This window comes from Camelus ferus, chromosome 13 (genome assembly GCF_009834535.1).
Source record: "Camelus ferus isolate YT-003-E chromosome 13, BCGSAC_Cfer_1.0, whole genome shotgun sequence".
In the NCBI taxonomy this organism is placed as follows: Eukaryota; Metazoa; Chordata; class Mammalia; order Artiodactyla; family Camelidae; genus Camelus; species Camelus ferus.
Window position 1 is genome coordinate 58,121,091 of NC_045708.1, and position 17,756 is coordinate 58,138,846.

Genomic DNA, 17,756 nt, shown 5'->3' on the forward strand with positions numbered 1-17,756 from the left:
GGCGAGGGCTCAGATGCACTGAGCCACAGAGAGGGATGAAGACACCAGATAGCGGGAAGGGCTTCCCTGCGTATAAAAATTCTTGATTTGGGATTTCCATTGAAGAGATTTATTTTCGAAGAATTAAACATATACAGTATAGATAAATGTACCTGATTATATTTTAAAACTATTAAACATAAACTTAAATATAATACTCAATAAGCAGACCACACAAACATGAGTTAAATCTTTTCCCAGCAAGGAAGCAGGCTTGGAGATGGAGTGGGTAACCAGACCTGCATCCCAGTCTCATCTTCTGTTTCCTTTGTTATCTGCCATCCTCTTTGACCCTGCTACATGAACTTAATATTTTGCAGTTTAAACAGATCTCTTTGAATTTTTATGTGTGTTTAAAATACTCCTCTGCAAGCATTTCAGTGTCCTATTGTTACACTCTTTGTAGGGCTTTGCTGGAAATCTTTGTGGACTCACTTGGTTTATCCACTGTCTTTCTCACTGTTCTTTTGCTGCTTTGACTTCTGTTTTTATGGAGCGTTTCTTCCTGTGCCCTGTATGCTCTGATACCTCACCCTGCTACTTCTTCTCCTTTAATCTCTCTCTCCTTAAGCTACTGACATCTTTGTTCAGGCCGCACGGCTCTTTTGTCTGCTGAGGTTCTTTTTTTGTTTTTTTTTCCTACCTTTGAATGGTGAAAACCCTTAAGTAACCTTTATCATTTGGGCAGGAAAGGACTGAATTCCAGTACAGAAAAAAAAAAAAAAAAAAGACCAAAACTTCCTTCTATGATGCTTTTTTATTCTTTACTTAAAAGCCACAGCAAGGCAACTGGTACATCAAATACCACCTCAGCGATTTGCTTTTAACTGTCCCCTATGTGTGTCACAAAAGCCTTTCACAAAGTATACTTATATATAGGACATTTCAGAACTTTTGTAATTTGCTGCTTGAAAAACACCGTAATACTTGAATATAAAGAACTTTGACATTAGAAAGCACTTGAAATTTAAGACTTCTAGAACTTTGCTAATTCTTTTATTTAATAACCTCTCTCAGAGAATCAGCCCCGGGACTTTAAAAAGGACTGAGTGCTTAATGTGGTAGATGGATAATGAAAAAAAAAAAAGTAGGTTAAAGCAGGTGCATTTGTGATCTTTGCTAACTATCCCCAAATTTAGCAGCTTGAAGCAATGCACATCATCTCAGATAGTTTCTGAGAATTGGGAATTTAAGAATGGCTGGCTCTGGGGGTCCTGGCTTAGGGTCTCTCCTGAGACTGCAGTCATCTAAAGGCTTGACTCGGGCTGTAAGATTTGCTTCCAAGATTTGCTCAGTCACACGGTTCTGTCAGGGGCTTTAGGTCCTTGCCACATGGGCCTCCTAACAGAGCTGCCTGAGTACTTAGAACATGGCAGCTGGCTTCCCCCAAAGTGAGCAATCTGAGAGCTATCAAGGCAAAAGACACAGTATATTTTATAACCTAGACTTGAAAGGGACATACCATCACTTGTGCCATATTCTTTTGGTCACACAGACCAACCTTGACACAATGGGGAGGAGATTACGCAAGGGCAGAAATACCAAGAGGTGGGATCATTTGGGGTCATCTTGGTGGCTGGATATCACACAGGGAATCATAATAAATTGAACATAGATAATATAGACATTTTAATTTTAAATGAATTCATGCACATTCTTTGGCCAATCTTTTAATGTGGGATGAAGGTCTACTTGGAGTCTGGATCTACTCCGTATTCTGAGATCTTTTTTGCATAAACTATACCTCTAAACAGTCATCTGGGATTTCCAATTTCCCTTACTTTTAAAGGAGAAAAAATGTACATGAAAAGCAATGAGTGCCAAATCCCTGTAGGGTTTCATAATTTTCTACCCACTCTTTCACATTTGTCTTCCCTACACCTAGCTTAGTGGTAATTTTTATAAGCTATTTGCCTTTATCAATTCTTCAAAGCATTCAGTGTAGCTTTTCTAAAAACTATTTTTGCTTTTGTATTTCTTCCTTTTTGTAATGTTTATGTCATTTCAATAACATACAACTGATGTACAAGTTTGAGAACAATTGATTCATGATAAATACACAAGGAATGTTTGCACAAATTGGCAACTCGTGGATTTCTCATAGTCTTCTCAAATTTAGTATGTCTAAAATGGAGCTCCTGAACACACCTGCCCAAACCTTCTCCCTCCAGACTTTCTCATCCCAGTGAATGACAACTCCATTTTCCAGTTCCTCAGACCAAAAACTTCTTTTCCTCATATTTCACATGTAGTCTGTAACCAGAATCCTAGCAGTTCTACTTTAAAAAAAAGTGTACTAATAAAAAAAAAAATGTGCTAAGCATTTCTCACTACTTCAGAGCTATCACCTTGGCCCAAACTCCCATAACCTGTCATCCTGATTATTTTGGAAGCCTCCTGACTGGTCTCCCTGCTTCATTTAGTGCGTTTGCAGCACAACAGCCAGAGTGAACACGTTAAAAATATGTCACATCATGTCCTGCTTTGTTCAGAATCCACCAGCGGCCATCCATCATATTCAAGAGTAAAAGCTAAAGTCCTTACAATGTACGAAAAGGTTCCTCACAGTCTGCCTCCTGCCCCAGTCCACTTCATATTCCTTTCCCCTTTGCCTGCTCTTCCTAGAACATGTCAGACAGGGACCTTCTTGGGGCCTTTGTACCTCCTCCTGTACCACTCTTCTCCCACACAGCCCCAGGAATTTCCAGAGCTCATATGTGCATGCATCTCCAGATATTTCCATGGCTCACTGCGTCACTTTCCTCAAGACTTTTACTCATATAAGACTTTAAATTCTACCTGAAAACACAATAGCCACGCACTCCATTTCCGGCATTTCCTACTTTTCTGCTCTGGTTTATCTATACTGCTGATCACTAAGTACTACTAGTTCATTTATTTGCTTATTGTCCGCCCTCTTCTACTCAAACGTATGTCTCATGATGGCAGGGCTTTTTATTTGTTTTGTGATGGCTGTATAGCACTCAGTGTCTAGAAATGAATATTTGTTGAATGAATGAATGATGAATTGAGGACAGAAGTAGGCTTTGCATGCTGTGGGTAACTTTCAGAGTTAAGTAGGAAGAATGGAGATATTTGTTGTATCTGGCGAAACTGTCGAGTAGAAATCAGTTAAGAGAGCCTCTACTCACTTCTTTAAGTCATAAGAATAAATGTATAATTATAAATTGATAAATGTAAGGAGGAAATGGGTGGAATGAGAATTTATCACAGGTAGGACCGAGAGAGACTGGGGTGAAAGGAAGGCTTCTCTGAGAAAGCAACACATAAGTGGACAGCAAAAGCATATGTTGAAGTTAGGTGAAGAGTTGGGGGAAAGAGAATTTTATGCGGAGGGGACAGCTTGTGCAAAGTCCCTGCAGCCGGAATGACCATGGAAAATCCCATAAACTGAAGAAGGTCAAGGTGATGGTATTGAAGGGAGCAAGGGAGTGAGCCAGATCATCCAGGCCATCCATCACTATCTGTATTAGAGAAGCTGAAACAGCTGTTTTAATTACCAATCTAGAACTTTGAAGAATGAAGGACTTTTACCTCTTAAAAGAATTGCCATCCTGAGTAGATAGTGCATGGGGATGGGGTGGAGAAGGAAGGTTACATGGTTAAGACCAGAAGGCCTTCCAACATCTCTGAAAATACAACCTGAGCACCACTGTCCACCCAGGGCTGGAAGTTGAAGGTGGTTGTCCCTGGTTTATCTGTGTGGGTGGTAGCTCAATTTTGCTAATTCACTTATTCATTAATTAAATTTGTATTTATCTTAGGCATGCAGTGAACAACTGAAGATCCTCCCCGACCAGGAAAATGTCCCCTTTGGATGAGTATTTCAGGTTTTAATATAGGTTGTCTGATGGGTCTAATTGACAGGCAGGTGGCCCAGGTTGTATTCGCAAGATGCCTTAATGTAGGTTTAGAAAGACCAGAGATGATTTGCCTTCAATTAAGGAAAATTGGAAGATTATATAAATATTTTTTAAAAAAATGTCTCCTCCTTCCCCACCTCCTTTTCTCCTCTCTATCCTCCTCTTTTCTCTACAACGACCCTCTTTGGAGTTTAAGCAGAACCAAGTAAACGAGAGCAACAGACGGATGAAGCGGTCTCCCGTCGGCTGTCCTCTGCTCTTAGCAATAAACGTGAAGTTGGCCAAGAGTCAACGGTTTGGATGAAGGTAGTGGTTCGGCTCCTTAGAAACCGGGACCTGTAGAGTGGCTGAGAGGTGGGCCCGGCGCAGACCGGCTGTGGGAAGGGGGAGGCAGCTGCAGCCTCTTTATGCATCCCATTCCAGGATCTCTCGCTTCCCGCAGGCGAGGCAGCCTCCTTTCCTCGGACCCCGCCGGGGCTGGAGGCAGACCCGAGGGGAGGGGGAAGCTCAGGGACCCCGAGCCGACCCAGGGCGACAGGCAGGTCTGGCGGAAAGTTGGCCGCCACCGCCCCCCTCGTCCGCCTTCCTCCTCGACTCTCCACCCCTCTCCGGGCGCTCCGGCGGAGGCGGGGGGTTGGGGGAACTGGCCTTGTGTTTTGGAACAGCTGCAGCCGGCGCTGGGCCCGCCCGGAATGCGGGAACAGGCTGCGCACCAGGACTTTTATGGAAACTTGCTGCTGGAGACGGCGGCGGCGGCCAGAGGGCTCGTGGCGGCTGGAGTGGCGGCGGCGGCGGCGGCGGCCGGAGCGCTCAGACCCCTTCCCACACCCAGGCGCCGGGCGCGCACAGCCTCCCCGCGCGCACCCAGGACCTTCGCTCGTCGCGGGCTCCAGGCGGGTGAGAGGAGTCGGGGGGCCGTGGGGTGGGCGCGGCCGAGCCGGAGCGGTCGGCTCCCCCGGGGCGGCGGGCGGGGGGCTGCGGGGACACGCGCCGCGCCCCGGTTCCTGGCCGGGCTCCATCCAGCTGTGGCGACGCGCCGGTCCCCGGCGCGAGCGAACCGGCCCTCGGAGCCGCGTCCCGCGGGCTCGGCGGAGGGCGGACGGGGTCATCCTGGCTGTGCCTCCGCTTCCGCCGGCCTCGGGCGTCTGGCCGCTCTTCCCTTGCCCGGCTCCGGGGCTTCAGCTCGGCTCGCGCCCTGCCTGGAGTTTCGGGAGCTTTCTCAGTCCTGCAGGGAATGCGCCCTCACGGAGCGGAGAGGGTGCCAGTCCGCTTGCTCTGTCCCAGGGGTGCGGGCAGGTGAAGGGCCGTGTCCTGTCCCCCGCGTGCCCCCGGCGCGGTCTCCGTCTCCGCCAGCAGTGCCTGTTGTTTTTAAGAGAAATCGGTCCTGATCTGCCCCTGCGGAGGCTGGGGAGTGAAATGTGATTTAACAGCCCATCATCTACCCCCTCCCGCCCAACTATTTTTTCACGGTTCTGTCCGAGGTAGGATGTTGGGAGTTGTGCAGCTAGAGCTGGAAGTTGGAGTGAATAATGTAGTCACCTCCTGAGACCTCCCTTGTGCTTTTTGAAAACGCCGAGCCATTCCAGCTGTTTGTAAACTGTGAAACGCTCTACAAATGCTAAAAATGTATTACTGATGGCATTTGTGAAGAAAGTAAGTTTAGAGGTTAGTAGATTTTTGCAATGGCTTCAAGACCTTCATTTCATATTTATTTTAGGTCCATAATGTGAACAAAGAGAGTTGGAAAGGGGGGTGCGGAGCGGGGAGAGGGAGGGAGAGAGAGACAGAGGGGACAGAATGAGAACGAGATAAAAATAGCATAAGGATATGTCCTAACAAAATGTCTGTCCTTGGGAAAGAGGCAGGTAGAAGGAAAGAAGTAAGCCGTAATAAGAAAGAAATTAGTTCCATGAGCAAAGCAAGCAGAGCATCATTCATCAGCTACATTTTGCTAATGAATTCATGTATGGGCCCACTGGCCTTCCAGTCACAGCATAGCTATGTGCTGCGTGGTATGATAAAATAAACTTCAGTATTTATAGTATACATCTTAGTCACCCGTTATTGAGTGGACCACATTATTTCCCCCCTAATCCTTTTACAGGTTAAAAGCTGCCATAAGAAAACTCAGAATACACACAAATCTATGAAATTTTTTTGAGTTTTGAGATGCGGTAGGTGGAAAAATGCATGGTTAATCAAATTGAGGGACAGCGTTTTTGAGGAGGTATATTTAGTATAAATGAACTTTGATAAATGTAGTTAATTAAGATTATTTCTCACAGCTATTAGTCCCCTATTTCTGAAGATATTTTATATATTTGACTGGAATAATTTAAAGAAAAATGTGGGCAATTCTGTATTTTATCTGCAACAACTCCCTTAAAGATCCCTAAGCAAAAACTGCAACAAAATTCTTTTAAATCCAGTTTCCCTTGATACAGTATTGATGTATTCAGTTTTAATGGAAGAGTCACACTTTTAGATCCATTTTAAGCCAGTGTAGTGAATAGCAATTTTTCCTGCCTGCTCACCTTAAAATGGAATTTGTGCTATTTTTGAAATTTTGATATGTAAGACTGATCATTGTCAAAATGTATGTCATCTTGAGATGACTATATTTAGCATCAACAAAGGAATGTATTATCTAGATTTTTGAACAGTATTTTTCCCCAGAAATTACACTTGAAGTATTTAGGTTAGGGTTTCATTTGTGAACAAAATGAAAACTGAGTATGTATATTTGGAAGAGATTAATTGAGGTTTTAGATTGCTTAGAACCCAAGTGGCCTGAAATGAAATACTATTTCACTTAAGAAAAAAAATGAAACCTCCTGTTATCTCTGAAACACCCTAAAGGCAAATAAAAGTATTGATTACATAAAAATATATGCTTAAAAGAAAGAAAACTATGTAGTAAATGTAGAAGTGTATGTAACAGATGGGCAGATGTCTAAAAGTTTTTATGGAAGAGAGGACTCAGTACATTGTGTGGTGTGTAGGCCACACGCACGCACACACACCACGCGCACACACACACACATCTTAGTAGTCTACTTTATAATTTAGAAGGAAAATGACCTGCTGCATTCTTAACAATTTTACGTCTTTCTTTCCTTATGTAGTCAATCTGCGGTTTATATCACCTGTGTAGCTTCTTGCCTGTTCTCCTCTGGTTTTATAATTGTATGATTACACATTAGTTACATACACTTGGAATTGTTATCTTTTCTTTTTCTGTTTAAATACTCAGTGCATAGAGTGGCTTGACTGATGCTAGTGTACTTTTTACACTCCAGAAATCCAACTTATTTAACTTTCAGTCACGTTTGTTTTTTATTATAAAGTTAATACAACCATATTATATTTATGGTTAAAAAATACAGAGAACGGTAAGGGGGCTCGCATCGTCTGATACATATGCTGTTAGTGTTTTGATGTAGTTTCCTCTTTTCCCTTTGCTTGGGGTTTTGTTTCTCGCATTGCCACATCTCAGTGCGAATACACGTGCGAAGGAATTGAATGCAGTATCTGCCGTCTAGTAAGTGTTCAGTAGTTGCTGCTCTTTCCCCCTCCCCTCCTTTTTTCCCTTTTGTCATGTCTTCTTTTTTGCTCTCAGACTAGAAGACAGGTAGATTGGGGCTCCCTAGGCCGGGTCCTGAGGTTGGTGAAATCTGACTTCCACCTTCCTTTCTGTGCCTCCTCCCTGCCCTTTCCTCCCCTTTGACTGCCTCCCTCTGTCTGGCCTCCCCTTTGTCTCTTTGCTTTTTCTTAACGCTTCTTGTTCATTTAGATCAGAGGCCACAAATTGGCAGCCCAAAAGCCACTTCCAGCCACAGACATGCTTAAAAATTGGTATATCTTATATTAAAATGTGAATTTTCAGCCTCCCTTGAAAAGTTGGAAGATCTGGGCAAAACTGGGTCCACATTTCTGCATAGCAAGAAACCCTGAACGAAGCTGTGGCTCCCTCCTCAGACAGGGCACATGCTCTCCTTTTGACATAGTCTCCACCATTCCCTATGGTTTTCCAACTAGTCATCACTCCTTCAGATTACCTGTCAATTATACTACATAACCTTGGCTTACATTTCCTAACCCTAGACACTTGACCGCACAGGCTCCTGATCTAAGTATTAGGGCAAGTCTGAAGCCGTGATATGATGGGAAGTCTCCTGGACTTGGCATTAGGAACCTGGACTTTAAGTGTTGCAGATACATTTTGGTTAGTAATCCTTCTCTTAAATAATGTGATCATGGGAATGGGAAGGAGAGGTTAACATTCATTGACACTAATTGCTGGTGTCAGTTGAACTGAAAGGAACCATGATGTATTGTTAACTAAAACAAAATATTTTAACTGGTAGAAATTTAGAAAGCATAGGGGAGATATTTCTGGGAAAGAAGGCTTTCCTAGGAACTCTGAAACAATCCTACTCCTTCCCCATCTTAGAAGAGTTTAGAAGAGTTTTTGCAGCCCCTAGACATTGGCCATAAAGCAGAGTTAACTACATACTGTTCTCCGTCTCACCACCCCACCCACTTGTTTGGAGCCAGAGCCATGGGTCTTCCCATTCCCAGCTGTGTCCGTCAATGAAAGGCCATCTTCCACTTGAAGAGAGGGTGAGGAGGCCCAATCTCCTCCAGAAATTACCACATTCATTTGCTTGGGAAGCCAACATCCTGCAGCCCAAGTTTCTGGTTTTTCATCATATACAGTTTAATGTAAACTCACTCCATTTTATTTTAGTTTCCATAATTTTATTTATTTGTTTGTTCATTCATCCATCATGCATCCTCTTCGTTAGTCCTCGTTTTGGAGATATCAGTAATAAAAGTTTTATTTGGGCTGATTTTGGGTCAGACAGTTTTCCTGCTGTCTCCTGCTATCCTAATAATTCATCCACTCGCTTAACTATGAATTGATTTTGTACTGTGTCCTAGTTGTTGTGTGAGACACTGAAGATAAAAACCCAGTAGAGCACACTGCTTACCTTTCAGGGGCTCATAGTATGATGAATGCTCTTTGAAGAATAACACATACAGTCATAGGAGTGCAAAGTATTATATATTATTAATACAGAAGAATGTCAAAGCAGGTTGAAAATAAGATTCTTAGTTATCAGTGAGGAATTGTGTATTGGTATGAGAAAAAAAATCTCATTATTTCAAATAGGTAAAATAGGATCTAATTTCACATTTTTGAATTGTGATGGGGTTTATGATGTTTTGTAATATAATTTTTAAAGTGTAAAGTCTCAAGCTTCATTAAGTGTCATAAAGTTACATTATATGTGAGTTTGTATTTCTTGTGCAAGTGAAAAATGATGAAAGTGTAGGCTCACACTTTATGAAGCTCAAAACAATGTTGTTTGTTCCAAAGACTGTAAAGAGGTGGGTTTTAACATTACTTGTAGCATATAGTTAAGTGTTTTGTCTAAAAACCTTAAAAGTTAAGACAAAGAATTTACTTGAGTTTAATGAATACTGATTTAAAACTGTTATTTTCTTGACAATTCTGTTCTCCTTGAGAGAGGAGATGATACATTAACACAGTGAAACAGCTACTGTGAATGAGAGAGTTGTAATTTAAAATTCTTTTCTTGATTCCTGCATTATTTGCTCTCTTGAAATATTTTAATTGCAGATCCAAAAAAAGTCAAATAAAGTAATGAAATTTAGAAAATGTAGAGACCAAACATAGGTCCAATGCAATTCTGGAACAGAAGCATTAGCATGCGTATTTTAAGATGATCTGTCTTACTTGATATTATATTCCACTATAAGACTTACATGTTGTCTCACAGCTTGAGGTTTATACCTTAACGTTCAACCTGAAAATTATAACAGCTCAAAAGTATACACTAACGTATTTTATCAGGCCGTTAAGTCATTTTCAAAAACTTCCTGAAGCCTATCTCATTAATTGCTATGCCCGCTGCTACCAATGTTAGTTAGTATTACTATTACCATTGGGTATATTGTGTGTGTATGTACACACACATATACACATACACACACACACACGCACACACATAAATGTATGTATACATATGTACTCTTTTAGGTAAAAATGGAGAATTACAGAGTGAAGTGAGTAGTTGACTAGAAGTCAGGAAGCCTGGAGTCTAGTTCCTTGTTCTCCTCCTGAGTAGCCTGCAGCCTTGGAGTGGTCACTGAATCTTTTTGAACCTCCCTTTTTTCATATGGTAAATAAAGGGGTTGGACTAAATGATCCTTAAGGTCCTTAGCTAATGAGCTGTAAAAATCCATAATTCTTAGCAGAGTATAACCAGACCCCAAACTGTAATCTGACAGGCAGTAAAACCTGTTCAGAACTGAACTAATTTTCTGACTCCTTAAGCATGCTTTTAATGGTAACCCGGTCCACCCAGTTTAGCTCAGACTAAAAGCCTTGAGCTAATTCTTGATGGTATCCCTCTCCTCACCTCCGTCCTCCAAATCTAACTGATCAAAGTTCTTCCAGTAATGTCTCTCCTACAGTGTGAGTTCCCTGGAGGGACTTTGTCTTTTTGTTCACTTTCCTGTCGCCATAGCCTAGGATCGTCCCTGGCATATAGTAGGAGCTGAATAAATACTTGTTAAATAAGTGAATGAATGGGCCACCATGTCTTGTCAATTCCACTTCTGAAATGTCTTTTCCAACTTTTCATTCCTCGTGCTGCTGTCTTAATTCAGGCCCGTACTTCTCTTGCCAGGATCGCTGTGCTTGTCCTCCTCCCTGTGGTCTTTCCTCATTTTACTCCAGTTTTCTGCACTGCTATCAGAGTCTGTCTCTTTTTTCTTTCTAGAATACATATCTCATTAAGTCACATTGCTGCTTGAAAAATCATCCTTTGCTGTCTCCCCATTGACTACAGGATCAAGTCTAAACTTTTTCTCAACATAGCATTTAGGAGGAATCTTCCCATTCTGTGCCCAGTCTGTCTTTCTGGTTTTACCATTGATTCTCTGGACGACTTACAGCTCCCCAAACTTGGAATGGGCTGTCAGGCGCTCGTGTTTCTGTTCATGTTGCTTCTTTAGGCTGGATGCCCTTAGCCTCTTTTCTATTTTGTGAAATCCTACTTATCCTTCAAGATCTAAATCAGATGTCCCCGTCTATCTGTGAGTAATCTGCCTTAATCCCAGCTCCCTCCTTAACCCCACCATAGTCTTTTCCACGTTCCCATAGCCCTGTATGTGCACTGCTATATAGCACTTACTACTTCGTATTGTAATTAGTTGTAGTCTCATTTGTTTTTCCCAACAAAGCTACTTGGTTTTAAAAGCTATCACATGTATTTGGTGTACCATCGCCAGGCGTAACATCTGGTACACAGTAGGGTCTCCTCACAAAAACAGTAGGTGGTCAGTACAGACCTAATCTGTCAAATTTGGAAAAAATGCAATCTTTTTGATAAACCGTGGACAGGCTGTGGTAATATTGCAGTATTCCCTCTGACACCTGTGGTGGTTACTTAGTTGTCTTCATTTAACATGAACGCTTAATATGCTGGGATGACATTAACAAATCCCTTTGTCATCCCTTAATGATGACCAAGCTTTTGTTGAGGAGCCACATGTTCAGCCTGATCCTTTGGTCAGTGTTTTCTCTTATTCTCGATAACAACTCAGCTGGCTCGCCTGAGATCTTAGACCCTTGAAAGTGCGGTGAGGCCTGATTGTTGTGTTGTTGCTGCCCCCTGAAGGTGGCTAAAGGCATTGCATCTGCCTGCTCGGACAGAAGAAGAGTAACTTAAAACTAGATTAAGAAAAATCTGTGAGAGCCCAGATATAAAGTCCTTTGACATTTAGGGTACTGACTATAGGAATTAAGTTGTTAAACTGGTCTTCATTTGGCCTTCTAAAACACTGTGAGGGATTCACTCAGTCTAACTACTTTCTTTTTAGAATGAGAACTGACATGATTTGATAGAATGTTTTTTCCTATAATTCAGCAAATCTCACAATGTGCTTTTAGAATACTTGGGAGTCCCCAAGACCCTTCAGGCACCAAAGAAGTTCTTTCTTTTCCAATTACATATCTGTGTGAGGCCATGTTTTCTTTACATACTTCAGTCACAACAGTTTGAACGCGGAAGCAGGTATGAGAATACACCTGTCTTTTATTAAGCGAGATATTAAAGAGATGTGCAGAAATGTAACACAACACCAGTCTTCTCACTAATTATTTTTAATTTGGAAAATATAGTTGTCTTTCATAAAGTGTGTTTATATAGATTCATAATGGGTTTGTTATTGTTATTTTAAATGACTTAAGTATATATTTGAAAATTCTGTTTTAATTTCCAATACATTAAATATCTGTAGATATACTCTATGCAAACAAAAGCTCTCTGGTCTCCTCCATAATAGGTCCAGACATTAGGCCCTGAGCTCAAAAAGTTTGAGGACCACTCCTCTATTTCACTGCCGTTCTTCCAGTGGGGGCATTTTTCTTCAACATCACAGAGCTTACTTTTATATGTGTTTCATATTTTCAGATGCTACTAAAATAAATCTTTTCTATCTAAAAACTTAAGCTGTATTATATTTTCTTGATCTTTTAACCTCTGTGGTCTATGAGCAACATGAGAAGAGATATTTTATCCTATTCATCTTTGTATATGTAGCGCCTTCCACTGTCTAGCATGATGTAGAAAGGTGTTTAGTAAATGTTCCTTGAATTAATTAATAAGTACATATTTATTCATTTTAGCTAATTCCTTCATTTCCCGTTTATTCTTAGTTCTGTCATACTTGTCATCTCTAAATCTATGAAGTAACATGCAAACCACCTAGTGTATGACACACTGTAGGGACTCAGTTGTTAGTTTCCACCTTTCTCCTTTATTTAGTATAGAGATACCAGGTCTTTCCTCCAATGTATTGTAACTTTAAAAAAAAGTCCCTACATTTTATTGATATATGTAACAATTTTATTAATGATTTTGTCAAATAAGAACTTGACAGTTTTCTTTGAGTGGTTATTTTAAAGTCTTCCCAAGAGAGAATAAAAGGCAAGAGTTATGGGTTTTGATTCTGGGTGTACTTCTGAGAGGACAGGAGGATGTACGGCATGGTGCCTAGAATCTGGTGAGTGCAGCTAGAGTAGGATTTTTCCCAACATTTTTTATTTATTGTTTGGTTTTTTTGTTGTTGTTTGGGGGGAGGTAATTAGGTTTATTTATTTACTCATTAATTTTAATGGACATAGTGAGGATTGAACCCAGGACCTTGTACGTGGTAAGCACATGCTCTACCACTGAGCTATACCCCCCTGAAAAGTTTTGATAATTCAAAAATGTTTATCAGTATTCTGAAGGAGAGAAGGCTGTTAAAGTGAGTCCTTTGAATTTTATAGCTTCTCATTTTATAAGTTTACTAATCAAAATGATAATACATATGAATAATACATATATATGAGTATTTCTAGTAAGCATAGTTGTATGAAATTGAAGGAGGGCCTGGGACCTCTGTGCTAAATAGGGCAGCAAATTCCAGATGAGCTTATAGACCCGTAGGTGAAGTGTTGACTAATAATATATGTATAAAGCATACACATGGGTGGAGATGATAAAATAAATCAAAGATTGAATGGACATTTAGAATTGGAGAGTATGTTTTCTAAAGATTAATTTGAGAAATTTTTGTAAATGTTCAATAGCAGATTTTAAAATGTAGTGGTAGGCAGTTTATTAAAGGAATGAAAGTTGAGTCAAAGGAATGGGGTCTTTTAGATTTCTCAATTTTGATGATTACTACATGGATGTCGAAAACCTTTCCATGATGGCTTTTGGGATTTATTTTAAGTTGTAATTTATGATTTAACAGGCATTGAGCTAGGCACTGGAAAGGAACCAATCCTCTGTAATCTGGGAAAAAAGCATAAAGTCTACCAGATGTACTGATGAAAGTCTGGGTGGGAGTAAGAGAAGTGCAAAATGTGGACCGAGAATGGAAGTCATTGACCTTAGGCAGTCTAACTGGACAGTGGGTGTGGTGTATGCTGCCTTTTAATTCTGTATCAGGTAGGGTTTATTTTAGAACCTTACCTGTGTCTGCAGACAGCAAAGCAGACTGAACCATTACAAATCCTGTTCCAAGGCTTTAGTTCAGAGCTTTGGCCAAGAGACTGTTAACAATAATGGAGGAGAATAAGCAGAGTGTCTGTCTGCTCCGTGCCGCCTTTCTCAGGGCTTGGCAGAGCGCCTGGCACATCATAGATGCTTAATAAATGTTTGTGTAATGAATGGTGTGTTCTATTTATATCATATTCCTGCGTAATTATGATCTTCATGATAGTCATACATTATATCCAGACAACACTTAACTGTTTATAAAGTGCCTCCTCTTGAAGTTGGCAGAATTTACTTATTCAATAAACAGTTATTATGTCTTCTGTATACCAGGCATATGCTAAGTACTATGGATACAGCGGTGTTCAAAATACCGTCTCTACTCTCAAAGAGCTCACGTTCTGTAATAAACCATAGTGGAAGAGAATATTAAAAAGAATGTATGTAACTGAATCTCTTTGCTCTATATCAGAAACTAATACAACATTGTAAATCAACTATAATAAAAATTTTTTTTAAAATAGCACTCACATTCTGGTAAAGGAGGTGGTCAAGAAAGTGGTTTATTACCACGCACTGTAGTAAATGCCACAGTTGGGGTAAGCGTGAGGGTGTTATGGAAACACACAGGAGAAGTAACCCAGCCTCAGTGGAGACAAGGAAGGCTTCCTGGAGAAAAATGACAATTTATCTAAGAACCAAAGGATGAGTAGCAGTTATAAGAGAACATGCTGCAGTTATGCTAGTATTTCAGAGTGCGAGGAAGGTATGGAGAGAGATGAGACTAGAGAGGTCATTTAAACTTCCAAAGTGTCTTAAATCACTGAAGAAAAAATGTAGAGTGAGAAGAAAAAGGCAAAAACTGAAACCTGGGGGCCAACAACGCCTGAGAAGTGGAAAGAGGCAAAGAAGCCATCAGAGGAGCAGAGAAGGAATGGTCAGACACATGTAAGAACAGGGAGAGAAAAGGTGTCATGGAGCCAAGCGAGAAGGATGAAAAGAATGAAGGAGTAACCGAGAGCATCAGGTGTAGAAATGAGGTTCAGAAGGAGGTAACTGTCCATTTTATTTGGCACTGTAATGGGAAAAGCATTATTATGCCTAATTTACCTGTAAAACTGAAGTTCACAGAAGTTAACTGGCTTGTCCAAGACCGTACATCTAATAAATGAGCTAAACAGAAACCCTAATCTAAGTTTTCTGGCTCTAACTCCAGTACTTCTTCCACCATCATTGTCTTAATGTGCTTGAAAAATCGACAATTAACTGAGAAAGCACCATTAAGATATATTTATAATTCCGAATTCTGCAAAGGTCTTTAAGCATCACAAGTTCTAGGAGAATATTATGGGAGATTTCAAATTATATTTGTATGACTCTTTTATCAAATTTAAAAATACACAGGTTTGTAATTTTGGTATGAGAGTTTGCGAAAAGTTGTGACAAAATTGAACCTGTATGTGCCATTTGTTCTGAATTTTTCATTTCATAATACACATTCCACCACATATAATTATGATCATTTACATATTGAGCATCTTAGTCCACAGTGTGGTCCCTAGATGGCTGAGGTAAGAGGCAGGTAGCTTTGGCAGAGCTGAAGGTCACTGTGCCTTTCTGGGAAAGGGCATGCCTACTTAGGGCACTGAGGAGCGAGGATGGAGAGAGGGTACCAGGAGACAGAAAGAACAGGGTTTAAGGAAACTGAAAATTCTTTTAGCTGCAGTTTAAAGAGCATTATGTCTCCATTCCTTGACTTAAGTTCAGTGTCTGTGATTCCATTCACAGGAAGTTCCTTGATGGGATGGACTTATGGTTTAGTGTTGAGATTCACTAAAATGTGTGACATTCACCTAATTTTTAAACATTTCAGGGTCTTTGTCATGACTTTGTTGGAGTCAATTAATATTTTAAAAAGCCTTCAGAAAACCAAAATTCTCAGTCACTAAACAAATAAAAGTGAATTTGGTTACCCTAGGAGTACACTGTTAAGTCAAGTTCTGTTAGGTAAGAAATTCAGAGGCCTTCTGTATTCTCGGCAGTTTAGTAGAATGATAAGATGTATCAGTGTGCTCCTTAATCAAGAGAAGGATATACATGTGAATATTGTTACTTGATTCTTCACTGTCATTAGAAACAATAGTGCTGCTTGCATGTCGCTGACTTGGGCACTTTTAAAAATCAAACAGTCCCTGACTTTATCACACATGAATGAGTTTACTAAATGAATTCTAAACCACAATCAGCTGAGATGGGGCATTTCATTCACTACCTAAGAATCGTTTAATAACCTAACTCTGTTTTGCTTAACTCCAAGTAATTCTAAGAGCATAACTGCTAGCATGTATCACTTTAAAAGGAAAGAAAGGACTTAAATAAAAACTCTGTACTGCTCACATAGTGCAAAATGCTCATTTCTCCCTTACCCAGCACCAGGTCCTACTGCCAGTTGCCAGCTAAAGATTACAAATTCATTAAGTGGAAAGAATACTATTAATCATGTCTTTTTAGCTTCCAGCATATTTCTGCTGCTCAGAATTGTGGTTCTCAAATAATTGGATTAAAAGCTCTGTTGATTACACAAGTAGGTAAAACCTTATAAGCTGGTTGCTATTCTCCCCGACCTCGCCACACAAAACTGTTGTACTGATTTCTTGGCATCAGCATATTACAGTGGGTGAGAATGCAGACTCAGTAGTCACACTGCCTGCTTCTATCCTGGGTCCACCACTCATTAATTGAATGTTCTTTGGCAAGTTACTTGACTTTTTTAAGGCTTGGTTTTCCCAACTGTAACAATTTACATAAGATTTCAAATTCTGTTAGATAAACTCTAAGACATTGTTCTCATATTAATATTTTAAGAAATCTTAAACTCCTGGGCTTGGAAAGTTTTTTGAGAGAGGATTTCATGATAGTATTTAAAGGGTTATTGTGGGAAATAAATGAAATAATGCTTGTTAAACACTTGGCTCATTACCTGGCATGTAGTAAAGGCTCAATAAACATTAGCTTGGGTTATTATCATCATAAATTATTTATATTGTGATCAAAGGATATGTTAGTGAGATAAGGGGTTTACATAAGACAATACATTCAGTGACTGTGAAACAGAGTTCTTTCCTGTAAAGTTGATAAACCATAGTCAGATATATACCTTTAACCCTGGTTTAGCACAGAAAGACAACTGAGTTAGCAACTGATATACACTCTTGTTTCTACCAGGCAGAGTCATGCCTTTAAAAAATTATCTGTGAAAGAATCCTGCAATTCTTTATTTGATTGATTTTGAAATTTTTTCTTCAGTGTAAAACTATGCAGGAGATATAGGTCCTATTGGTTTATAATCTGTTCCTTAAAAAACAATTCTGTAATACAAAAAGCTAATAAACTTCTTTTGGTATAAATTTTTTATCCTCAAAATGCAGAATGGAGCAAACTGTCAGCAAAGGATAACTTTGCTTATATTTTAACCCCAAAAGTTGAAGTTAGTACTGTTCAAATTTTCACAGACTTTCAAAATGAAAGCTCAGAATACTGAAATGACATTTAAAAAACTATTTTAAGTGGCTTTACTAATACTAAATTTAAAAATCAACCTTATTTTATTCTAAATCTACAAATAAGTCAAGATACAATTTGAAGATTTAAAAAAAAAAATTAGATGACAGGGGCTAGCTGATTCATTTATTTTCTGGGACTACTCTCAACAGGCTAATTCTTCAGTATTACCAAGCCACACAACTTTCTT

The 17,756-nt window shown here is 40.0% G+C and overlaps 2 protein-coding genes and 1 non-coding gene across 5 annotated transcripts in view; 1 reads left to right on the top strand and 2 right to left on the bottom strand.

Annotated features, from left to right (window-relative positions):
- Window positions 1-60: 60 nt before the first annotated feature.
- LOC116668096 (serine/arginine repetitive matrix protein 1-like) lies at window positions 61-5,586 on the bottom strand. The gene is made up of 2 exons (XM_032494643.1): window positions 5,463-5,586; window positions 61-5,282 (listed from the first exon to the last, which is right to left on the bottom strand). The coding sequence occupies exon 2, from the start codon at window positions 5,030-5,032 to the stop codon at window positions 4,115-4,117; it is 918 nt and encodes a 305-aa protein (XP_032350534.1). The 5' UTR covers window positions 5,033-5,282; window positions 5,463-5,586; the 3' UTR covers window positions 61-4,114.
- Window positions 4,688-17,756, top strand: part of NEXN (nexilin F-actin binding protein) — a 41,196-nt gene continuing 28,127 nt past the window's right edge. For all 3 annotated transcript variants that reach the window (XM_032494640.1, XM_032494641.1, XM_032494642.1), the window contains exon 1: window positions 4,688-4,820. The gene's annotated coding sequence lies outside the window, so the exon portion shown is untranslated. The remainder of the gene's footprint in view (window positions 4,821-17,756) is intronic.
- Window positions 13,135-13,206, bottom strand: TRNAG-ACC. Its single transcript has one exon. It is a non-coding gene; the product is annotated as a tRNA-Gly (tRNA).

Excerpts from the sequence above, each read along its gene's own strand:
- LOC116668096 (XM_032494643.1), bottom strand. The coding sequence starts at position 5,032 with ATGACCCCGTCCGCCCTCCGCCGAGCCCGCGGGACGCGGCTCCGAGGG.